Below are 26105 nucleotides of genomic sequence, written 5' to 3'. Positions count from 1 at the left end.
GCTTCATAGATAAAAATATTTACTTTCTTGCAACTAATGGAGCATGTGGTATCCAGAATTACATGAGAATAAGGTAAGAATGCATGATTTTTTAAAAAAAAAAATAACAACATAACAAAATATCGTTTACATTCTGCTTGAGTGTGAAAAAAAATTCGTACATCAAGATAAAAAAAAAAAACTCAACGGAATGCCATCCAGTGTATTCAATTATCAGTTTATAAAATGATAGCACTTCTAATTTAATGTCCTCATTATGAAACAAAGGCTACGACTACAGGGGTATTTCTATGAACAGATCCGCCAAATGCGGGGTTGCCGCCTTCTTTGGAAAAAGTTTTACTATAGTATAAATTTTCCCTCAGAACCTGGTTGACCCTTCCCCTCTGTAAGAAATTACATTTATTGCTGCAAGGTGGAGTACTGACCAGTAAATTCCAGGATTTACTTTGCTCGTCAGATTTGTTTTGAATGCCCCTCCCTAATTTTGTTCCTACAGAACATTGAATTTTATGATTACAGTCATTTATATGATATACGAGGGTTGTCCCGTAAAATCGTGGACAAGTTGTCTAGTGTGAAAAATAAACATCACTGCGTTCTGAAATTTTCACTATTACTAAGTACATATTTTAGTAATATACACAGCAAATTTCAGATAAATATATGCATAAATAAACAAATTATGAGATTTTATGCCATGTATTGTATCATCTTACGGCACATGGATTATAATGTCAAAATGTCTAAAACAGAGAGTCACGTTTTATTTTTGCTGAAAATGAAGTTGGATGAGTCCGACTTGAATTTAGGAATTTCATTGATACACATTCTTTAGTCTCCATAAATCGTCGAAGAACCAATTGGCACCCTCATGCGATCTTCTGAAGATTATTAGTAAGTTACGGACAATATTCTCACCATCATTCAACTAATAGAAAATCTCATATCGGCAGTCTACTGTGACAGCGTCTTTTAGGAGTTTGTCCGTATGTTTTGTACTCCCCAGGGACTCGATCAAGAAAAACTTCTCTAGGAAAACTCCTATTTCATTTGTATACTTAAAATATGGTGATGGTTTTATAATCTTTTTTCTTCTATGGTCATTTCAAGTCTCTAAAGGTGTCATTACAACATCGAAATAAAACTAAACTGTTCTCCTGTGCGCCTTAACGTCATAAAACGTCGCCCTTTTTCGTGTGTTGTGTTTACCACTTTCCCATTTCGAATGCTCGAGAAACCGCCAAAAATTAAGAAAATGCCTTAAAATTTTTACAAAGACTACAAAATTGGTTGTGGAATTGAATTAGGATAATTTTAATCCAAATCTTATGTATTTAAAAAACTTTTATTTTGAATTCAAACTTGTTTATTCTTCAATAAAACCTTGGTTTTTTGACCGTGCGCCGTAGGACAATACCTCGTGCACATTCAAGCATAATAAAATCTTTATTTTTGCCTACATTTTATCAAAAAAAAATTATCATGCACTTAAATATGATAAATAAACATTTACTGAAATTTTCAGCTTAGTGCGCCAATTACTTTTCGAGAAAAACGTTTTGTCCACGATTTTACGGGACAACCCTCGTAGTTTCCAGTTCAAATGAAACATTGAAAGAAAAAAAGAAACTGACTTAAGGAAAAAAGAAAGCCTTTTTAATTATTTCTGCACAGATGTATCCTTAATATATTTGACATTGTTGAGTAGGCCTCCACAGGAATAACAAAATTTTTCTCCTTTTCAGGTAAAGATATTCTCAGGTTTGAAGTAATTTAGAAAATGAAGGACATAAAACAGAAGCAGATCCTGGCTTATTGCTCTCTGACAGCTGGCTTTGGTTTGCTGAGTAGCGCCTACAATTTCTACTATGTTAAAGTCTTTCTGAACTTCTACCACATACAGGAATCCTGGTTTCAGTTGTCACAGATCCTATTCTTGGTTTGGAATGCCATCAACGATCCCCTGTTTGCTTACTATTCAGATAACAAAAACTTCAAAATTCTCAAAACTCGACGGAATATGATTCTGTACTCGGCTCCATTTTTCTCCTTGTCCTTCTTAATACCATGGTTTCAGTGGAGTACAAATCCTGTCATTGTAGGTCTTCATTTAATTTTTGCATTGTGTTTCTGGGACACACTCTTCACTTTTATCGGATTGACAGCGTGTTGTCTTTTCACCGAGATTTCACAGGACAATGAGATGAGAATCACCCTAACTCGTGCCTCACAAGTGGCCTCATTATTCAGTTCCTTCAGTGTCATGGTGCTAGAACACGCTTCTAATGGCCTACAAGATTTCCAAGCATTCCAAGTGACCACAGTACTGATAGCAATATTAAGTTGGTTCTTAATGTATTACTGTGGAAAAAATTGCCACACCCAATACGATCTGCAGCAAATGCAGCAGGGGGAAAAGTCCCCGGATGAAGTGTGTCACAAGAGAACTGGGCATGAGTCGTACTGGCAGCAGACATGGCAGATCGTCAGAGATATCAATTTTATTTCGTTTGTAGTCACCAACTTCTTTCAGGAATTTCATCGTACGTTCCTCCACAGTTTTATGGCCATTGTTTGTGATCAGTTAATAACGGCTGATGAAATCAGTCAATCTTCTAGGAGTACCTTTTATGGTGGTGTTCCATTTATGTCGAAGGTATGTCCCCTTCATTAAATGCTTAAAATTTCTTTCCCATTGTACTAATTTTAATGTTATTTTACACTATTCCGACAAAAAATTCGTCTCCTAGAACATGTCGGATTAAATAGGTATCACTGTATATGTATTCAGTATCAAGTTAAAAACATGTTGGTTTCTCCTTGTCATTGAGAAATGTTTAACAATTTTTGGAGAATCACTATCTCTTACGATGGTCATACACATTTTTTTTATAATAATCAGGAGCAGAGAAGACGCCTTTCCAAGATATAATTCATCTCCACCAATAAATTCCCACTCTTATACCGGACCCTCAAACTAGGACCATTGGTTTCGTCATTTTCATATTTTTTGCTTTCCAATTTTCTCTTTTTAGGTCCCAGGGATGGAATAGGAAGGGCGAACATAAAATTGAAATTGAAAAGACTGAAAGGGTTTAAATTTAGAATTGAGGAATGGAAATTTATTTAAATTAAAAATTAATTAATTTTTTTTCAAGGATAAATACATAGTTTTTTCGTGGCAGTAATAGGTCCTATTCTACAGACTTTGTTATCGTAGTTATTCAAATATCATTTTATTGAAAGTGTAATTATTATAAGTATCGAAAGCTCCTTTTATTCTACAAGTTGTCCTTATTGTTTTATTCTTTTTGAAACAGATTCTAGTGATATCGATAGCTCCTATACTACGTCATTTCTCCTACAAGAAGGTGATCCGCGCCAACTTTATTTGGAAAATCTCGGGAGGTCTTGTTATGTACTATTTCATTGGGGACGGCCATCCCTGGATTTTGATGGGATTCCTTTTAATAGATAAGTGAGTGTATTCTTTTTAAAAACTAATTTTTTCAAGTGGGTTTGTAGAAATTAATATGATCGAACAGACAATGAAGCTGTGAGTTTCTGTTTCTGATTGAAAGAAGAGTATTTCTAACTAATTGTGATGTTTAAAATATTAGAGATTTTGGAGCTAAGAAAGATACAACTATATGTTCTTTTATTTTGAGAATAATTAAGAGATTTTTAAGGATGTTCTAGTTTTGTGGAATATCAGATACTCTTGTGACAATTGACCTTACTGTTGTCGTAAAAAATAATCATTATACAAGATACATATCAGTCTTTTATTCCAGAAGTTTTGCCAATGGTACATTTTCACTCTTCAATCTGCCGTTGTCGGATATCGCTGATGCCAATATGATAAAGTACAAAAGAAAGTAAGTTTTCATCGCGAAAAAAGTCAAAGCTTGGTTATTTAAATTTTTAATTAATTTACTATGCACAAATCATATGTAATGTATATTTCCTTAATTTATGATACAAAAAACTGACAGCAATTTTTATCATTTTTTATGATACAACAAAAAAGAATAATTAGCCTACACCATAGAATGCATGAGCTACCGGGTATCTTGTTTCATTTTATTGCCAATTGATAAGAATTTCGTTGAACATCAAGGGCACGTTCTTTTTCATTTGAGGAACACACCACAAGAAAAAAAAACTAGCTACTCTTAGAAAATTATTCGAGATACATATTTTTTCATTTAGATATATATTGTTCCCCAAATCATCCTCTTTAGCTCACCTCAACGAAGTTTGGAGAGCCTATGAGATACCCTCGGCGTTGGTGTCGCCATCCCAGGTTAAGTTTTTTTTAAAGCAGTTTTCTTTTTAAGGGACTCCGATCCTCAGCCAGGAAGGACAACTCTTTAATTTATAATTAAATTCAAAAAGTCTCAAAATGAAGCTTGAAAATTAAATCTTTTCATGCAACATTTTTCATTATACACCTCTCAATGTGCTTCAAGGTTCTTGAAGTTCTCAGAAAGGTCTAATTAAAAGTCGAAATTTTTACCCCGTAAAAGCATTTTAAAATTACACATATCAAGAAACTGATGTTCATTTTAACCTAACCATAGATGCTAATGTTTATTTACAAGATATAAGTTTAGAAGTGATTTATGTAACCTTATAATGACAGGAGAATCTTTATACACTTTGTATTGTAAAATGATCGAAATAAATAAAAGAAATTAAAGTACATTATATGCATAGAAATTGTGGAATTTCTTCAAAAGCCTGGACACCTATGATTTTTATTTTTAAAATGTGTTAATTGATAAATTTGAATTGCAAAATGCATAGCAGGTGTTTTTATTCGCAATTCCTGAAAATATATTTCAATATTACTAATTTTCTCTATATAATATGATAAACTTGAAAGATGAAGCTTGAAGAATTATTATGGGTAAAAACACCTTACTTTGAGACATTTTCTTGAGCATTTTCAATTAGTCAATGCTTGATTTTCAGAACCTGAGGATCGAAGTACCTTAAGTACGTCTGTGGCCTATATTGATTAGACTTGATGGAAGATGCTTCTAGTGTGTTTCATTGTACCAAATAAAGTTTCAGATGCTGCAATTGTAAAAAATAAAGTTTCAGATGCTGCAATTTCAGCAAAGGAATGAACAGGTGGATGGTTTTGGAGCAGGTTAATACTTTTGGTGCTGTTTTTGATGTAGGTCTCATTTCCAAGTAACTATAAGCCCTATGTTGGTCAAACTTGCATGGATGACATATTTAAGGATTGATACTACCAGGCTTGCTTCGGAAGCTGTATCTGGCCTACATTTTATTGGTGAGTAAACAGATTAAAGTTTTTAGAGCAGGTTCAATCTAAAGCAGGTATATGCCTTATGTCTGAGCAAACTTGCATGGATGATGCATCTAAGGAAGCACACCAATGACCTTGCTTCGGATGCAGGATCCGACATACATTTTCCAGATAATGGACCAGGTAAAAGTTATAGGTGCAGGTATATCACCAAGAAACTATAAGGCCTATATTAACCAAACTTGCACAAATGATGCATCAAGAGATGAACACTCTCAAACGTGCTTCATATGCTGGATTTGTATCATGTTTTCTTGATGGGAAACTAGTTTGACGTTTTTGGATAGGTCCTTTCAAAAGTAACTGCAAGCCCTTTCAGATCAAAATTGCCTAAATTTTGCATTTTGGGATGTACACTTTTATAATAATTTTATAGTCGGTTAATTGTGTGACTTTGACAACATTCGTTGAGGTGAGCTCTGTAATGTCTGATTACCTATGTTTTCAATATCATCTGTACCCCTGATGTACAGAAAATTATTAAATAAAACAGAGAATGAGTATCACTGATTTTTTTGGGGTAAAAGATAATGATTGAAGTTATGTCAATGAGCATGAGTCATTTATTTTAATCCTCCATGTAAACAACCTTTTTTTCGTTGCAGGCATCCAATCACCTCGATGGTATTCGGAATGAATGCTTTATTTGTGAAACCGGCCATCTCACTGTCTCCCATGTTAGTTGTTGCAATTCTTAACAGATATGGGTTCAGCCAAATAAAACAATCAACAGGGGACATACCTAGCCCCTCAGTTAACCCCCTTACTTCGACACAGCTAGAAGACCTGAAAGGGACCATGTTTTCTTTGGTTTGTTTGTACCCGGTTGTTCTAGGAACAATCCAATTGATTAGCTGGTCATTTTACAGAGTATTGAATTATAGGACAAAGGAAGTTGATGTATAAAGATAAAATTACGTAATAAATATGTTATAAATTGATCGCATCTTTTACCTGTACAATAATAAACTGAAACATAAATTAGAAATGATTGATATCTCCAAAGAAAGATAAATAAATAGATAAAATGAATGAAATTCAAAAGATTCAATTTAAAATAGATGGCTGTTTACAACATAAAATCAGTAAGGTAGTTCGATCCTCAGGTTCATAAAATTAGCAGTTAAATAATCGAAAATACAGTACTAAAAAAAAATATCTCTGAATCCACAACGTAATGTAAATTTAATCCACAGTATTTCTTTAAATGTAAACATTAAGATACTCTGATAAGAGAGATAATTCTTAATGACATAAATGTCTATTATTCGTTTACGAATTTGTCAAGTTGAAATGTCTTTTTTGTTCAATTTTAATTGTTTGTATTTTACTAAGCATATTCGTTTCCTATGGACAATCATAAGAGTAAAAGAAACATTTTATATGAGTGAGCAGAGGGTTTATGAACCTTAAAGTTATTGAGTAATCATAATATATTGGGAAAATTGTCAAATCTTAAATATATATTCAGATCAACAAATATATTTAAGGTTAAAAAACAATAGGTAACCATGCATTCAGAGAAATTGTTGTGATTTTTATACTTATTTAATATTCTACGTCTTCTGTTTTATTCTTGCATAATATACTAGTAATACATGATGTAAAAGGCTTTTGTTATCACAAATAATTTCTCATTTTATATCATGCTAATAAGCATTGGTATCCAAGGCTTGATTTAAGAAAATGTTCAAGAAAAAACAGTATTTTTTTTTTCCTTTTATAGGGTACAAATGTCAACTTTTCATAAGACCTTTTCTGAAACTTCCATAAACCTTGGATCATATCAACATAAACAAAATAAAAATTGTTGCATGAAAAGTTTTCATTTTCAAGCCTCATAATGATACTTTTAAAACTAAATATTATTTTTTGGAATTATCCTTCCTAGATGAAGATTGGATTTCTTTAATTATCTAACAACAACATATATAAGATTGATATTTTTTAATCTAAAAAAGAGAAGAAAAAATTATACAACTAGCTTTGGAACGATAAATATCATATTTAACTCTAGAGTCTTGAATGCTGCACCCGAAATACATTTTCCAGTTGAAAGTTGAACATCCTATATATGATACTGTGGTAGCTTTTTGTATATATATACTTGCATCCAATTTCTTTCATGTAAATCTAATCTTTAAATCATACCTGGACATGTTTAACACTACTAGTTAAAATTAGTAACTGAAGCTTATATTGTTTTAATGTTATCGTTGATGTGTATTTTTTTGGGAAGTTGCGTTATGAATTTGAGCATGTATAAAAATATCAAATATTTTTAAAAATTGTTTTAAAAGTCGAGCTTGAATTAAAATTCTTTAAGAAGTATATTAATAGCTACCATGGTGATACTGTGTAACCTGGATTGGGGCACTTATTGCCTTACAACCGAAGAACATTTATACTAAGAGTAAACTATTCCAATTCAAGTTATCCCATTATACATGTATATTGGTTTTTTATCGGGATTGTTATCCCATTATCCATTAGTCTTCATCTGGGTAGATGTTTTGCATAGGAAGTCGAGGAAGCTGCGTGTTCTGTAAGTCGCGGGTTCGAATCCAACTGCCGGACTTGGGGACCAGCGGCCGAATGTCGCAGTAGGTACTGGATCCCTCATTGCCCAAAGCGGTAAAGCCCAGTACAGGTCTAAGTTATCTGCAGCTCTCCACTGGCAAATGATGGCGTCTGAAATGAGTGAAAGGTTTCGGGATTTTTCACTCAGATTAAGACAATACCACTTGAAGGTGGAGAGCTGCAAATGTAGACTTGTATTTGGCTTTTTGATACGAGGCAGCACCTAATGCAACTCGGGGCCTCGTGTAAATTAGCAACTTTTCATTGCAATAAATTCAATCTTTAATACCGGTATGTTTTTACTCTTCATCAAATTGGTTTGAAGTGAAATTTCATATCATTCTAACAGGACAAGATCGTTGGACAATGAAATTTTTATTTCAAAATATAACACTCAAATTTGAACTCAATCTGTAGAATTAGTGATGACAAATAATTAAATTGTTGTTCAAAAGTAAAAAAGAACAAAAACAGGGATTTAAAATTCCCCAAAGTATTTCCGCAGCTCTTCTAGGTTGTGATTGTATTTAGTCGCACAGGTAAGTAATGCGAAAGTTATTTATTCTATATTAATTCAAATGTGTAAATCTTTATTTATATACATTATATAGATAATATGGATAATGTATACAACCAGGAAATTATCTTTATATTTACTTAAACATAAATAAGACTACTTCCTTAATATCCACCCTGTATATGAGATTATACAATCTTCAGATTTCTTCAAAGACAGGATGCCATCTACTCTAGGTCTCGATAGTAAACTCTTCAATTCATCATCAAATCTTATTGAGTCACCTTCCATTGTGCCTCCCGTGTTGCTTTGTCTGCTAGGAGTTGCTGGCAATGGTATTGCCGTAATCGTAGTGTGTTGCTCAATAAAGCCCCATCAGTGGCGACCATTTTATCGCTTTGTGTGCGGACTTGCTGTAACAGATGGCTTCGGTGTGATGTTGGCGGTACCTTTTGCTATCGTTAGATACGCAACAAACTTCGAGTACAGCTATTCGCAGACTGTATGTGATTACATGGCTGTCATTCAAATGTTTACATTAATGGCTTCTGCAATGATTGTTTGTACAATGTCCATAGAACGATTCTTGGCTCTTTTATTTCCTTACGAATTTCAGTGTTTGACAAGAGGCATTCGAAGCACTGCAGTATTAATATGTATTTGGGTGGTGTCAGCTTTCTTATCGTCTGGTCACCTGATGGTGGGAAGACCCAGTAAACGATTTTATCCGGATTCGTGGTGTTTCGTTGATTTCGAATCCCAGGATGCAACAGATCGAGGATTTTCTTACCTGTATGTTTTGTTGGGACTTCTTGTGCTGTTTACTACCTGTGTTAGTAATGTTATTCTAATGCTGGTAATCTTGAAAAAGAAGGGGGCTTATTACTTCACAAGTGTTGCAAACAAACATGGGACTCGCATAATTCTTTTCCTATTCTCTGTCGTGCTACTCTGTGTCATATGCAGTTTGCCAATACTGGTAAGAATTTTACAACAGTTCAAAAATTACAGCTGGGGATAATAATGTTATTGATAGGATGACAAGTAAAACTAAGGTTGTTTTTTATTCTCTTGTAGATACATATGCTCGGGAGTCTTTCTGGAACTTTTAAAGGTACACCAAGATTTGAATTGCTTGGAATAGAAATGGCAACAACTAATTCAACCATTGATCCGTGGATTTATATTATCTTCCGCAAAGAATCATTTATCTTTTTCTGTGGAATATATAATAAATTAACGTACATCCGGTGTAATTCCAGAAAAAAGGAACTTCAGATGCAAAGTACTGAAGCTCGAATGGAATTGGATAGTTTGACTACAGTGTCAGTGGAGAAATAACCGTATAGATAGAGAGGGGGAGAGCATCTGTGATGGTATATTTATAATTTTTATAGATGTATCGTTCCTTTATGGTCACATGGTAGAAACACTTCAAACAAGTTGATGAAACAAGAATATCAGCATTACCGTTTAGAGCCATCATTTCGTAAGTTCTATGGTCGATACAATGATCTTATCAGCTAAAACAATTTATCACTGAGTCAAATACTGACTGACGATTTCATACTAATTGTTAGTCCATTATTTATACACTGAATTGACGACGTATTTTCTCATTATTTCTCGATCATGACAAGGAGCGGGGGTGACCGGTATGACCGGTAGGCTGGGTACTCTCACTCCTCCATGACACCTGATCCTACCTCTGATGTTTTGGAGGTCCATGTTAGCTCTGCTCCTATTTTGTATTGTTTTATGGACCTTTGATATTGAATATTGAATACTGTTCGTTATCTCCATATGTTTCATTCAATTGAAAAATACTTAAAGTGTGAATGAATACTGCACACAGAATATAGTTGAGTAGATAAAATCAGTAAAAGTCATTTCAGAAGTGTCAGAAAGAGTATGAAGGAATAGTTCTGTAAGTAAAAAAAAAAGGAAGCATGTGAAGTTGAATGAGAAAAAAAAATATCGGACATCCATCGATCTAAATAAACCTACCAACCTACATATCGCCGCAGTGTACAGGACACAAAGCATAAAATATTGTTAAGAAAAAAAACTATATTTTCCTATCGTATAAGATTTAGAAACATTCATAACAGGATGTTCAATTAAATAATTTTATTTAAAATTTTACAGGTGATCCCTTTCTAATTTGATAGTATTTAGGTCTTTCCTTCTCTAAACTATAAAAAGAAAACTTAATTCACAGTATAGTGAGACGTTTCATCATTTACAAAATAAAATTAGATGAGAGATTATGGTAATTTTCAGTTATAAAGGGTGAAACTTTGCTGCATTATCGATTCAAGGAAATGTATAGAATATATTGACACAAGTATACTAAAATTAAATTCACGTTGTAATTTGAAATGAAGAAAAAATGCTGACTAAGTATTAGAAAAACTTGTTTGAAATAATCATATGATCCCACTGATCACTTGACACAGCTAGCTATGTATCAATCAGTTAAAGTTGTTGACCTTTGAAACCTGCTTGTGTTTGTAAAGAGAGACAACAACGCAGGCATACTTTATGGTAGTGGAGTTGATCATTTATTGCCGATGGTCTCAATTAGCATTAAATATTGTACAGTGTATATATATATATATATATATATTAAAAAAATCTTTCTCTCTGCAAGTCATTGTTGATCAATATTTATATTAAATTCGACAGTCGTGTCTTAGTTGAAATAACAGTTTCACAGGTTTTTAGAGGAGATATTTACGTTTTATTTTGAATGGAGTTTGAAATCATTTACATATCTAGTTTTTTGGTTACATTGAAACAACAATCTTAAAGTACAGGAAATTAAAATAAAGCTCAAACGCGTTTTGAAAAGATTTGAAGGTGAAATGTAATTGTGTAAAAAATACGTCTTCAGCATTTTTTATTTTTTTTCTACTTCCATTTGCTTTTACTGGAACAGAAGTGCAAATTGCAAATGGAAGTAAAAAAGCTAGGAATTTCTACTCAAACGAATGACATAAATTAATTAGCTATGTGTTTTATTTATAGATATGAAAAAGAATTCAACAATAGAAACGTTATTACGTAGAGCCTGTTCTTGGTTTTCGAATTAACTGGAGACATATGCTCCATATTTAGGTGACAAGGGTATATTACTACATAAATAACGGAAGTTGACAACAAAGAAGTTGACGTCATGCATTTATAATAAGGTTTAGTTTATCAATTATCATTTATGTCCTTTTCCAGTAAAACATCGAATTTTGAAAGAGGTGCATTGTATCAACTGTGTTGTATCCTTTATTCCAAGTTTATTCGATGTATAGAGTGGACACTTGAATGGAAATGAGTATTGATAATTGATAATAAGTCATCAATATATCTAAATGTCTAGTTAAAGACCACAGCAAGTGCTTTTATTCTTTTTCTCATAGAAAGTTTTTGAATAAATTCTTCATACGAATATAAAAAAGTAGGCTAGTAAGAGGTTGTCATTGCTACCCATGTAAATTTGGACAGAGATAGGGTTAATGTCTCCCCGGAGATTCGATACATAAGAGCAGGATCCTTTTACAAAGAATTTCTAAAAGGGGAGAACCTAGCTACTGACAAACAAGTTGATGAAATAAGGATATCAACAGTCTCGTTTAAAATAATCAATTTTCAAGTTCTGTTGTCGATACAATAAACATGTCAGCAAAAACAATCTTTCATTAATTCAAATACTTACGAATGTTTTTCATAGAAATTGTATTATGTTCTTTTTAAATTTTTCACACTGGATTGTCTACAGATTTGAGTTTTCCCGGTCATGGCTTGGAGCACATGGCAGGTATGACCGCCCGACAAGGATTCTTACTCCTCCTTGGCAGCTGATCCAACCTCTTACGTTTTTAGAGATTCGTCTTTGCTCTCTTTCCAGTTTGTCTTTTGAGTTTGATTACGGTTCATTTTTTCCTTCTCACAAACTTTTAGTTTTTCCACACGCAATTTTAATAAAATAACCAGTCAGTGGAACGGGCACACTTTTTTAATGTTAGCCATATTAAGTAAAGATATATCATATTAAACTGATGTTTAATTTCAAAACAAATTCAAATCTTTACAAGCTTACGAACACTTATTGTTCAGTTGAAAAGAATGTTTAAGAACTTTTCCCCAAAAAATCCTGGTGTAAAAGACAATGCTGTTGGTTTGAAACATCCGGAGTACAATATCTGAAGATTGATTGCTTGATTGATTGTATGTTGTTTATGTCTCTCTCGATAATTTTTTCATCATATTTGGAGATCCCGCCACATTCCGATAGAGAGCTGCCTGCAAATTTGTCCTATACTCGGCACTTAGAGCCATTGAGCAGGGAGGGATCTTTTTCTTGTCAGCACCCTCTGCGACACGGGACCTCGGTTTATACGGTCTCATCCGAAGGACAGGTCTCCATGTCCCACAGTGGGATTCGAACCCGCGACGGAAAGATATCATCTCCTTACTTCGCGACTCTAAAGCAAAGGCTAGATAAGCACTGCGCCATGCAGGCAAGACAATATCTGAAGATCATTATAGTGTGTTGAAAAGTTAGATATGTCTTTCCAGTAGGCAAATTATCGACAAAAAAGTTGATGAAACAAAAATATCTGGTTTGAATTCATCATTTCGTAGGTTCTATGCTCGATACAATGGCCTTGTCAGCAAATACATTTATATTGAGTCTTGAAATGCTAACTAACGTTTTCAATACTAATTATTAGTCCATTATTTATATACTGAATTGACGACGAATTTTCCCGTTATTTTTCGGTCGGCAGGGGATGCTCAATTCTCCACAGCACCTGATCCCACCTCTGATGTTTTGGAGGTCCGTGTGTGCTCTGTTGAAACAGCGAATTAAAAGATCGAGGGGCAATATGAAAACCATCTATCCTTCTGTATTCAATAACCCAGAAGTGATAAAATAATTAGATAGATTATATGATCAGTGCGTGCTGGTCCCTGCTGACAAAGCAGGTAACAACATTGTCTTTGTTTGTAAGGCTCATTATATAAATTGTATTTTAGAAGAACTTGGATTTAATTCTACAAATGGTAATCCAACTTATACTCATAGTTCCCTTTCTAAGGAAGAAATTCTTCAAAATCATATGTCAGTTTTGAATATTTTTAATATCCCAAAGAACCAAAATGAGTTTGAACTACCATATATATATATAAACTTCATAAGAATCTTTACAAACAAAGATCTTTGCCGGTTCCAGTAAATGTTCAACCAAGCCTCTTTTTTTACTCCTCACTAAGATTTTGACAGTAGTGAAGGAAAAACTTCAAGAGTACTGTGCAACAATTTATTCAAGAAGTGGCGTGAATCAGACGTGGATACTCAAAAAGTTCCAAAAAACTTTTGGACAATTTGAAATCACAAAATTTTACCAAAATCAAGAGAATAAAAACTTACGACTTTATACACAACCATTCTCCACGGTAAATTAAAGTCGAGGCTTTTTGATATCATTGACAGCTGTTTTTTCAATAAAAATTTACTTACCTCGTCATTGGTCATTTGCAAAAATTATTTTGTCAAAACACATTCTGATTGCACTCACAAGTGTCCTGGAGGTTTCATCAAAAAGATGCTTGAGTTTCTGATTGACAATATCTTTGTGTTTTTTGGAGACCAGGTCTTCCAACAATTCATTGGAAATCCAATGGGTACTAATTGCACTCCGTTATAAGCAGACCTATTATTGTCTTTATATGAAGCAGAATTTGTGCAAAATCTTATGCGTGAAAAGAAGAAAACACTTGCTGTGGCCTTCAACTTGACATTTAGATATATCGACGACGTATTATCAATTAACAAAGGTAATTTCCATTCCAGTGTCGATACGATATATCCTGGTGAGCTTGAGATAAAAGATACCACAGAGTCTGACACATCTGTTTCATACTTGGCTATTTTACTTGAAAAATACACTAATGGAAATCTAACAACCAAGCTTTATGATAAACGTGATAACTTTAACTTCTTCAATTGTCAACTTCCCTTACTTATGTAGCAGTATACCTTCATCACCTGCATACGAAGTTTACATATCTCAGTTGATTCGATACGCAAGAGTATTCTCGACTTAAAAACAATTTCTAAAACGAGGTAAATCATTGATAAACAAGTTGATGAAGGGTACTTACCACAAACAAAAAATGGATGCGCGGGTTGATATATATTTTTTGACTGATTTTGATTTGTAATGACATAAATAATAAATCCCTGAAATATAAAGAAATCGTAGGTTTTCCTTGGTGCTTAAATTTGAGATTTTATTTTGCCTTCTGTATAATTCCATACAAAATTTTGCACATTTTTTTTAACTTTATGACAATATCTTATAAAATTCTCCCACTCTACTTGGTAAACATTATTCAGGTTGTCAATTTAAATGTAAATCGATGAGAAATAATGCTGATTTCTGAAAAAGTTTGTTTGTGTTATTTATCCTTAAAGTCATCATTTCGTAAGTTCTTTGGTCGATACAATGACATTGTCAGTAAATACAATTTATCATTCAGTCAAATGCTGACTGATGTTTTTCATATTAATTGTTAGTCCATTATTTATACACTGAATTGACGACGGATTTTTCCGTCATTTCCCGATCATGACAAAGAGCACACGGCAGGTGTGACCTGTCGGCAGGGGATGCTCACTCCTCCATGGCACCTGATCCCACCTCTGATGTTTTGGAGGCCCGTGTTTGCTCTGCTCCTATTTTGTATTGTTTTATGGAATTTTGATCTTGAATACTGTTCGTTATATCCTAATGTTTCATTACTAAATACGAAACAAGAAATAAATATAAAGGATTTTCAAATATCAACAGGGTTCAACCAAAATCTCTTTTTGGTAGTAAAATCTTAGAAAACAACAACAAAAAAAAAAAACGGAGAAGTTGACGACCAGAAATCAATCTAAAAAAGTTTTTCAGTACCAATTTGTGAAGATGGCATAAACACAGACCCCCGGGGATCTTTCGTATCAAATCAACTGGGAGACATAAATGTCAAATGCAGGGGATGAACGTATATTGCTACATAAATAAGGGACGTTGACAAAAAAGTTGAAGTCATCATGTTGATCATAAAGGTGTGTTCTCAGCTGGCCAATCTTTTTCCAGGCTTTCTGACATCATCGGGAGCTGCTTTTCAATAAAAATGGAAGTCGTAAATTTATTTACGTTGTCATTGGTAGTTTGAAAAATTAATTTGTTAAAAAAAAGACCAATCTGATTGTACACACAAGTACTCTAAAGTTGATAATAAAAAGATGTTTGAATTTCTCATTGACAATATCTATGTGTTTTTTGAAGACCACGTCTTCCAAAAATCTATTGAAATTCTCATGGATACCAATTGCACCCGTTATTAGCAAACCTATTTTTGCATTCATATAAAGCAGAATTTGCTAAAAAAAATCTTTTACGTGAAAAGAAGAAAACACTTGCTGTAGCCTTCAACTCGACATTTTGATATATCGACTACATATTTCAATTTTAACAGCAGTTATTTCCATTCTTGTGTCAGCAAGATATATCATGGTGAGCTAGAAATAAGATACCACGGAGTCTGACACATTTGTTTCATATTTGGATATTTTACTAGAAAAAGACGTTATAATGGTTTTCTAACAACAAAGCTTTATGATTAACGTAATGACTTACACTTTTTCAATTGCCAACTTCCCTTACTTATGCAGCAATATACGTTTGTCATCTGCATATAGAGTTTATATATCTGGGTTGATCCGATACGGAAGAGCATGCATGTTCTACGTATGAACAATATTTAAAACGAGGTGAGTTTTTGACAAACAAGTTCATGAAGCAAGAAATCAGCAGTTGCGTTTGAAGTGTTCAATCATTTCGTAAGTTCTATGGTCAATACATTGACCTTGTCAGCAAATACAATTTATCGTTGAGTCAAATGCTTACTGCATTTTTTCATACTGATGATTAATTAAGTCATTATTTCCACACTGAGTTGTTCACATATTTTCCCGTTTTTTTTCTTCAGATTATGACAAGGAGCACATGGCGGTCATGACCGGTCAGCAGAAGATGCTCACTCATCCATGGTACCTGATCCCACCTCTAATGTTTCGGAGGTCTGTGTTAGCTTCGCTCATATTTTGTAATGTTTGGTGGATTCTTGCGCTTGCATACTATTCGTTATCTACGCACATTTCATTCTTTAATTGTCAAGATTCAAATGATTTACATGTACAGTGTACATGCTTTTAGTTCTAGCTCTCGGGTCGGAAATGGTGGGCTTAAAATTCACTATTTTTGTTTCCCTTCACTCAGTATTGTTATATGACTTTATTTGTTGTAATTGGTTGAGCAGTACCTGAAAAAAAAGCTGAAATTTTTCAAATGTTAACACATGAGGACGAGCGAGAGCAGACAGCAATCTAGTCACCTGTCTCCTTTGACTTAAAAAAAACCCTTAATACAATCACATCCAAGATGGTCGTCTTTAATTTCACAAAGATTGGTCTGCGTAACTTACTTTTTCCTTCTACTATTTTTTAGACATCAACTCCAGTTCTATGCAGTGATACACAACTCAAACTTTTTCAATGTTTTATTACGTGGTTTGCAGAGCAATTTACAGTGATCCTTTTCGTTTTGTACACATTAAATTTCGTTGAAATGATATAATGAATTCGGGTGTAATTGTTATGGAATTATATTTACAACTGAATAACAGAATCCCTTGAACTTGAATCAGGAATTGCATGACCTTTTCAATTTACGTTAATAAATAAAATATTTTTGGTACTTTTTCCAAGGGATTTTGTTCAAAATATCTGTTCATTTACATGGAACTTTCAACACTTGTTTTGTAGAAACAAGGGCAACACAGTACTTTCTCAAACAAAAATACAAAGACCTAGCATCATAAATACTAAAAGAAATGGCAAAAGAAAATTTCTTAACCAAAATTCTAAAATAGCAAAAGCTATTTGTCAATGTTGAGAGAATTACACAATATTAGACAAGGACAGGTTAGTTAGAAGAGAGCTGCCTAATGACCACGCCTTTCTACATTCTATTGCACCAACGTCCATTCCAAGACAAAGAACAAACATGCATTACATCACAAGTTAAAAGGGCAAGGGGTAATTTCCGAGAGTCCAAAAGAAGCTTTGTCCGGAGTACAAAAAATAGAAAATTCCAATCCATGAGTCAAAACAATTAACAGAACGTGTACATGTCGTTTGTCCAGTGTCTTGGAATAACATATCAATCATAACTACATAACATGACGACTGAAAAGGTCATCAAGATAAAAACAGAAAGTAAGCAACAAACAGCTCAAAGGCAGAAAGAATTCTCAACGTACACCTTATTATGCTCAATCCCAAAGTTTTCAAAAAGTGGTGCTAGTTGCATTTTGCCTTTCGATTTTGAATTCAACGTGTATTGTACAATGTTGAGATTTCTTCCCTTCGTGTAACAAAACCTGTCTGTCATGGTAGACCCGTTAACAGTCAAAAGGTACAGCATATACCCTCTGACAGGATCCATAGTCCAAAAAGATCATCACTAATAAAAAGCGCTTAAACATCTCTAAAAAAAAATAAGACCGAAGAATGTTCCCAAACATGTGTCAATGCACTAGTACCTTCTGGAATGTCAAACCTCATCACAACATAAATAACAATATTTGTTATATACACAAGCGATTCACATCGTTGTCGACACGTACTACATGACACCCTTAACAGAATATACAATAACTGTCAAAACGATAAAGTTACAATCAGGGTAAATAAACTTTTCCCAAAGAAAGTAAAATATTCTAAAAACAGCCATAGAGGTAGAAACGTGAAGAATAGAAAGAAAATTTCATTCTCAACTTGTTGCGAATTCCGAAATGGACAAAACATAGACTTAAATGTTGAGAGAGTACATTTACACATTGAGTGGATCGAATTTTAGAACTTTTTTATTACAAGTTTTTTAATGTTTATGTGTAGAGCATTCAACAAGCCATCTAAGTGGTGACAGTAAACCAGACGCCATGTTACGAGAACATGTCATTAAAGCAATACACATCCTATTCACCCAGCCCTGTTATATAAAAAGTTCCGGTACTAACCGACTTTCTAAAAATGCTGACATGGCAAATCTAGAATCAGAAGCATGTGATATACGCATCATCAATATGTAATTTTGAATAAATTTAAATGACATTTACCAAGACCCTTATAGTTTTCAATAGATCTTTGGAGAAGGGGATGGCCTCTTTCTATCTGAACAGTTAAGTTATACCCGTGGATGGTATACCTTATTATATAAAATACAACCCCAGCTACGCATTCCACAAGTCTATACAGGTATGAACGAACTCACTAAATAAAAGATGGGGGGAAACTTTAGTAAGACAAGAATAAATTGGAGCTCTAGATTTAAATGTCATACTTTAAACTACGTATTTTTTCTTCTATGTTTGCATTTTTTTCAGAAAAGTTCACAAAATCTTGAACACGTAGTTACAAGGAAATACCTTATCAAAATAATTATATCTGTTTGTTTTACATATTTCCAACAACTGTCACAATAATAAATGCGTCACAGCTTTATGCATGCATAATAACAGAGGGCCCCCATTGATAACAGAAAGCATCCAGGGACTTCCTTGTCTCTGGACATAACACCTGTAAGTGGATTTTATCTGTACTACCTGCACAGACCTGACTAGCGGAATTCAATCAAGAGCTTACATGTCTAATTCATTTAATTTTCTAAATAGATCATGGACACTTCGTATTATCACGCGATGGGAATGTTATGGTTAATCTGCATGAGTGGTCACATACTTGGACAATCCTCCCAAACCCCACAATAAAAGACAAAAATGTTAAGACCACACCGTTGGCTTGCCTACGCCTACTTCATCAATATTTTACTTAAATTATCCTTAAAAAGTTATTTCAAAATATACCACAAAGGTAGCAAAAAAAAAGTTCTAAAAAAACAGATCCACCCAATGATGAATATTTTGTATGACTTCACAAATCATTTTGAACAGTGTACACCTTTAGTACTTTCTTGGGGAAAAAAACATACTGTTATACATGTAAATGAACTTATGCAAAACAAAAACAAATCAATAAATTTATTTACAGAAATGGACGGCAATCAACAAGATGTTTGTAAAATTAACAAATTTTGATAACTTTACAAGTCATCTTCAAACTCATTCATAACAAAGAAATGAAGATAAAATAGAGGAATCAAAACAATAAAAATACCCTCTGGATCAACTCAATAGAAAAACTGTCTTTGACAAAACAGTTGTATTCTTTTCTGTAAAATTTTATATGTTCAGTAAAAACTTGATTTTACATTTTTGCATTTTGAAGGGTTAAATTTTTCATCCTTGAATTGTTAATTAGACAATCATTTCATTATAAATTCCAAAAGGTACATCTTAATATTCACATAAAATACTCATTTAGTAAGAGAATCTTATCATCCAATCTAATTAAACTAATTATCATACTCAAAGAAATGCCAAATTAAAGCCCAGTTTATGAGCTTTAAAACACCTTTGTGAGTGTTTTGATGCATTAAAGACAACGCAACTATTGAGGAGATCCAAAGGAAGATAATATAAACATTTAAGACTATCATGCTCCAATGAACTCTGATAATGAACATCAATATACTGTATAATATATTATGTACAAAAGAAATACATAGATCTCTTATAGCACTTCAACAATACACAGACTACCTTGATTACACCTTAAATGACTATTCAACTTCCATAATTAGTCACTTTCCAAAAATAATCCTTATGGAATTTGGCTAAAAATAAAAACTGGTCAAGCTTTCCCATACTTTCAGTTTGTGTTTCAATACTCAACCCAAAAGAAAGTAGCTTATCATCACAACTGATTTTATTTAAAAACAAACATCTTGACCCCTTTCTAAGGAAAAAAATATAATTACCAGTTTAAGATTTGCCATTACTTACATAATGCCAGAATGTGCATTTTCTTTGTATTTATTTGATGTAATGTGAAGGGCATTTGTCTGTGAGAGAGTCTGACTTACTCGTATATTTCTCTAGCATGTGACCATAGATGAATATAATTATACAATACTACCTTACCCTGCACGACCTAATTAAATGGGATTAACTTGGATGATTTTGAAAACTACATACCCTCAATTTCACTACATTCTGAATACATCAACATTTGGCACATATCATTTTACATGATTTTGAAATGCATTTTGTTAAATTTGGATTGCTTTTTATTTTGGATGTACCGGATGTTTCTAATAAATGTACGAAATAAGCAATAATTTTGAATGAAAAATTCTAAGTGAGCAAGTTGGCTTTAAGTAGTTCACCTGTGTCTAGCACACTCGCCACTAATGTAAATGTGTCAGAAATTCCTGCATAATTATCAAATCATCCAAGTAGAACTATTTCATTCACATGCTGAACTTTTCAAGTACATGAATTTAAAGATACATAAATTTCTTTAACATCCATTATTGTAAATGACATTTCTTTGCTTTATAAAACAGAATGGAATGATTACAGATAAGTGTGGATGAATAAAATACATTAACAATCTTTCTCAATATAGAATAGAGAATTATTTCCAGTTCATGTTCAAACACTTAACCCCAATTTTTAAGCTGTTCAAAAAAAGGTAAAACCTTGAGTGGAGGTTTAGGAATGGGAGCATGTAATCTTTTAAAAATAGTTGATACATAATTTCAATAGACTCACTGTGTGATAATAATGTCTGAACAATAAATAAACTATCAATAAATGATCCTGATGACATTACGCAGTAATTAAGATGGGGATTTCTAAAAGTCTCCCATGTTCAAAAGAGGAAAAAAAAAACAAGGTTCATAATTCAAGAAGAATCAGCACAACATAAAAAGTAGGGTAAAATTGAAGACACAACCATATTTAGATAAGTATACATTGTATATGTATGTAATTTCAGCAAAATAATTTCTTAACAAATGATATGATTATGTCAATGGAGAAACTATCGTATGACATGACTGGAAAGAAGCACCATATTTGTTATTGACAAATGTCAAACCGTCAAGAAAAGACCATCAAAACTAACATTTTGATATTGGTTCCAATGTATATATACATGTATTACATACATACAGACAACAATGTATATTTCTTGATCCAGAGTTTCCTCTGGTAGAAAGAGTAAGTAACTGAACACATTATGTGTATCTGTCCACTGCAGCAATTGTCCTGTCTATCATGAACTATCCCACAGACTTGACTCGAGCAAAAGAATGTTTCAAAGAAATCAGTCCTGCCCCTCCTGTAGTTTTATGTGATGTGTGATGTTTAAAAATTTGTCATTGTTTTTGGCAATATTGTTTCATAAAACTGCATTGATGGAGTCCAAATATGAGGGCATGTAAGTTTGTGCAGCACATTCTGTACTCTGTCCATCTTTTAGACTATGCCTGTGATGGCTCTGACTTCACAATGATGGAATCTCTGTGGCCAAAGTGAGGTGGGGTCAAAAACATGGGTGGGGTCAAAACTTTGATTCTGTTGACTTCAGCGAATCGTTGCAGAGCATCATATTTGTTTTTCAAGGAAGTAAGTTCCATCTTGACCACATCGTTTTCTCTCTGTAATCTGTGCACCTCTGCTCTCAGCCTTTCCTTTTCAGTTTCCAGCTCTTCCTTCTGGCTCATGCGTTTTTCTCTGCAGTTGGCAGCGTAACCCCGATTCTTCAGTGTGCGACGACGCTGTTTCAGCTTGATTGTTTCATCTCTTGGCAAGCCTTTCAACAATTTGTTCAGTTCTTTCACTGTCATAGCAACGAGCTCATCGTCCGATATCTGGGCTGACATCCTCATGGCCCGTGCCTCTGACTTGCATTGCGATAAGAAAATCTGAAATAAATAATATTTATTTAATCAACAAATTCAATAAATTAAAGTTGTGTGGAATATTTTTAAGTACAGGTCATAATACAAGTAAGTGTTGTCCCATAGTCCCCCCCCCCCCCCGAATTTCAGTAAAATTTGGCTACTGTACTTATTGACCTCTGTTGGTTTCTTTGTGATGACAAACAATCAGATGCTGCAACTGAACTAGTGAGTCATATCAACATTATTATGGGAAAAGCTTAGTCAATTTCTCAGGCACCTGTTACATCATGTTACTAATCAATGTATCAACTGTAAACCTTTATAAACCCTAGTTTATGAAATCTGTGCCATTTATACAAAAATAGAAACAAACAAGCATTTTTAACTTCCTAGAAAAACAAAAAGTACATCTCTCTTAGTAAACATTGCAAAGTTGGCATAGTGCCAAGAAATCGCATGCCACATTTTATCAATTTTAAACAGGTTATCTATGACTTACAAGTCTTATTATGAACATATGAAAATGAAAAAAAAAAAATTGTACCCTCTTAATTATTTAATTGTCTTTTTATTATGTAATTAAAAGATTAGTAAAAAAAAAAATGTGATGATGAATTAAAAAATGTGGTATCTTATTAAGTTTTTTTTCTCTTTGTGTTTACAATTTTAATGTTTAAATGTTTCCAGTTAAAAAAAAAATTGAAAATTTTTACAAATAAAGTTTTATCAATAATCAAATACTCCGTTTGTTTTTCTAGAAAATGGCCTCGGCCTTGTTGGTCTGCGCAATTCGCGTTACACAAGCACTAAGATTTATAAATAGTCCAAGGTGTAATCTAGGACAACGCATCTGTATTTTCCACAATATTAACATACTGTCATTTATCTTTTTGAGTCCCGTGACGTAAACAATATACGTTCGTGACATTCAATACTATGTAGAATTCTTAAAATTTGACATTTCAAGTACACACACTGCCTTCTTTTAATTCTAATGAAATGGTAAATAAACACGCCTTGTGCATCATCAGCATAAATTCCAATGCTCGCGTCTGGGCAGAGTACAAATGGAGGTCAATGATTTTCATTCATGCGCAGTTTCTATTTTGTGTTTAAAACACCATTAACGTGGGTATCTAGGTTTTGAAATGCCATGACTAAAAGATGTTGTGTCCCAGGGATACAGGTTGCTATTGTACACATCGAGTTTTGTGTATTCGATGTGTATTTTCTCACTGCGCAGAAAGAGCTGACAACAAAACAATGATCACGTGGTCATGAATGTACAATGAACGCAATAATCCTCATATCAGCATATTTCACAATTTCTCAAAAATTGGTCTTTAGAACATGAAAATATTACAAAAATGGAAGCTGAATCCTATATCTAGATAACAGATCTTGATAAAACAGTCAAATATAGCCTTCATTGATCATTTCCCGTGTTCATGAATTGTCTACAAAAACGTAAACAATGCACCACGCCATCATTCTACTACGATTTACACACGGTGACCGATATTTCACTTACCTTTTTACTCATTGTGACCGTTTTCCGCTACCAATATTGAATAAACTGTATCCTATACTTTCCTAGAAAACAAGTATAGTTTCAGAATCACAAAACAATAACTTTGAAGACAATTAATCCACTATTTGTTTCCACGACTGATTTCATCAACTCGGCAATACTCGGATTGTTGCGTATTTTGCGCCTCGCGTCTTCTCGCTGATTGGTCGATTCGCTCACCGTTACTTGATGACTCAGCGAGGACGAACTAGCCCCGCCATTTTAGATGATTCAGCACTTCGATTTCACAACAATAAGATCTTGACATGCTTTGGACCATGGATACACGTTAAACAGAATATTTTATAAATCGATAGATTGATAACTTTTTATGATATACAGACAGCGTACTGCGGCTATATGTTTTGTAAACAAGAAAAGTGCCTCGGTGTCACATGGGGCACCTGCCAATCAATTTATTCATTCGGAACTTTTCTTACTTTTTTCTTAAATTGTAATCATTAATTCAGAGACTACCACAAATATTTTGACTGAAACCGAGGTTTTCAATGAATTCGTCATATTTTATGCTGAGAAGACATTTTTACCTCTGAACTAAGTGACCCTCTCTTCCTCCGTATGTCTACAGATTATTTGATACACCGCTTACCATTCACTATTTTTTCCAAGGAAAAAAAGTTGAGAAAAGAAACATTTCTAGACAATATTATAAAAACTATAAAATAGTTCACTGTCAGGTGATTAAGAACCAAATGTCAAAAATTATGTGATATCCTGTACTAAACAGTCCTACTAAACAGAGTACGCTAGTAATAGTATGATAGAGTACTTTAGAGTACACTAAGTAATATTTCATAATTTAATGCAATTAAACTATTTTTTTGTATGTTTTTCTACTTTAGTTTAACATATTGAATATATATTTTAAATAAAATTTGCATGTTTTCCTTATCTTAGGAGTTATTTCAATTTTTAGAAACATTTCTATCCGTGCTAACATTTGAACATTTTCAGCTTCTTCTCTGAAACCACTGAACCAATTTCAACCAATTTTGGCATATAACATTTATGGGTAAAGGGGAACAAAAATTGTGAATTTCACAGTCGTGCGTAGAAATTTCTAACATTTGTAACATTTTCAGGGGGTTTCTTCTTCTCTGAAAATAGAGATGCGAAATCCTGCATTCTGGCTGAATTTTGGGTGTAATTTATATGTCACTGATTGTACCAATTTTTACTGTTCGACCAATTTTTGAATCACCTTTAAAGTTTACATTTTTGACTTAAAAAAATTATAATTATGCTGATAAAACATATTTCAAAATAAATTTAACAATTATCAGGTATATTGTATGTAAATTATATTTACTTGCTCTTAGTGAGTAATTGGTAAAATTTACTGTAGCCCTGCAGGGCAAAAAGACATGTTTGGTGAATATTCAGTTGTCCCGGGCCAGCGGGTTAGCGTTAGTGTCGAACCCTGACTGACAGTCCCTGCCCCCTGGGGCATGGGGGGTGGGGCCAAAACCACTAAAATTAGTGCAATCTTTAAAAATCTTCTTCTTTACTCCTGGACATCAAGCAGGCAAACTGTTGGTATGATTGTTATCAGCATTGAGTCCTCTACCAAAATTGTGAATTTCATGGCCCCAGGGTCAGGGGTTCTAGTGCTAGGGCGGGGCTATATTAATTATATAGTGAAAATGCATTTATTTCTTTAAAAATCTTCTTCTCTGCTCCTGGGTATCAAATAAACTAACTAAGTATATAGTTATGATGAACAAGAGTGCCTCTTTTAAAATTGTGAATTTTATGGCCCCAGGGAAAGGGGTTCTGGTGTTGGGCGGGGCTCTATAATGATTATATATATAGTGAAAATTTATTAATTCTTTGAAAATCTTCTTCTCTGCTTCTGGGTATTAAATAAACTAAGTACATAGTTATAATGAGCAAGAGTGCCTCTTCTAAAATTTTGAATTTTATGGCCCCAGGGTCAGGGGTTCTGGTGTTAGGGCGGGGCTCATTGATTATATAGTGAAAATGCATTAATTCTTTGAAAATCTTCTTCTCTGCTTCTGGGTATCAATTAAAATAACTAAGTACATAGCTATGATGAGTAAGAGTGCCTCTTTTAAAATTGTGAATTTTCTGGCCCCAGGGTCAGGGGTTCTGGTGTTAGGGCGGGGCTCATTGATTATATAGTGAAAA

General features: G+C 33.4%; 3 protein-coding genes across 5 annotated transcripts; 2 read left to right on the top strand and 1 right to left on the bottom strand.

The window, feature by feature from the left end:
• LOC134239813 (transmembrane protein 180-like) lies at positions 1-6285 on the top strand. Of its 2 annotated transcripts, XM_062721951.1 has the most exons (5): positions 1-73; positions 1749-2659; positions 3324-3481; positions 3798-3881; positions 5950-6285. In XM_062721951.1, the coding sequence occupies exons 2-5, from the start codon at positions 1784-1786 to the stop codon at positions 6248-6250; spliced, it is 1419 nt and encodes a 472-aa protein (XP_062577935.1). In that variant the 5' UTR covers positions 1-73; positions 1749-1783; the 3' UTR covers positions 6251-6285. The 2 variants fall into 2 exon arrangements, with proteins under 2 accessions (XP_062577935.1, XP_062577934.1); XM_062721950.1 differs by lacking the exon at positions 1-73 and having other exon boundaries at positions 1679-2659.
• A 2277-nt stretch (positions 6286-8562) lies between these two features.
• LOC134239817 (prostaglandin E2 receptor EP4 subtype-like) lies at positions 8563-9793 on the top strand. 2 transcript variants are annotated; one of them, XM_062721952.1, is made up of 2 exons: positions 8563-9420; positions 9519-9793. In XM_062721952.1, exons 1-2 carry the CDS (start codon positions 8662-8664, stop codon positions 9780-9782), a joined length of 1023 nt encoding a protein of 340 aa, XP_062577936.1. In that variant the 5' UTR covers positions 8563-8661; the 3' UTR covers positions 9783-9793. The 2 variants fall into 2 exon arrangements, with proteins under 2 accessions (XP_062577936.1, XP_062577937.1); XM_062721953.1 differs by having other exon boundaries at positions 8563-9233; positions 9519-9637.
• A 7245-nt stretch (positions 9794-17038) lies between these two features.
• On the bottom strand, positions 17039-24286 carry LOC134239812 (transcription factor MafK-like). The gene is made up of 2 exons (XM_062721949.1): positions 23898-24286; positions 17039-22387 (listed from the first exon to the last, which is right to left on the bottom strand). The coding sequence occupies exons 1-2, from the start codon at positions 23907-23909 to the stop codon at positions 21944-21946; spliced, it is 456 nt and encodes a 151-aa protein (XP_062577933.1). The 5' UTR covers positions 23910-24286; the 3' UTR covers positions 17039-21943.
• Positions 24287-26105: the final 1819 nt, after the last annotated feature.

The sequence above is a fragment of the Saccostrea cucullata genome, unplaced genomic scaffold, assembly GCF_032062105.1.
Source record: "Saccostrea cucullata isolate Sc308-1 unplaced genomic scaffold, CSIRO_AGI_Scuc_v1 ctg3800, whole genome shotgun sequence".
Taxonomy (NCBI): Eukaryota; Metazoa; Mollusca; class Bivalvia; order Ostreida; family Ostreidae; genus Saccostrea; species Saccostrea cuccullata.
The sequence above is the reverse complement of the archived record's forward strand: the minus strand, read 5'-3'. Positions and strand labels throughout refer to the sequence as shown.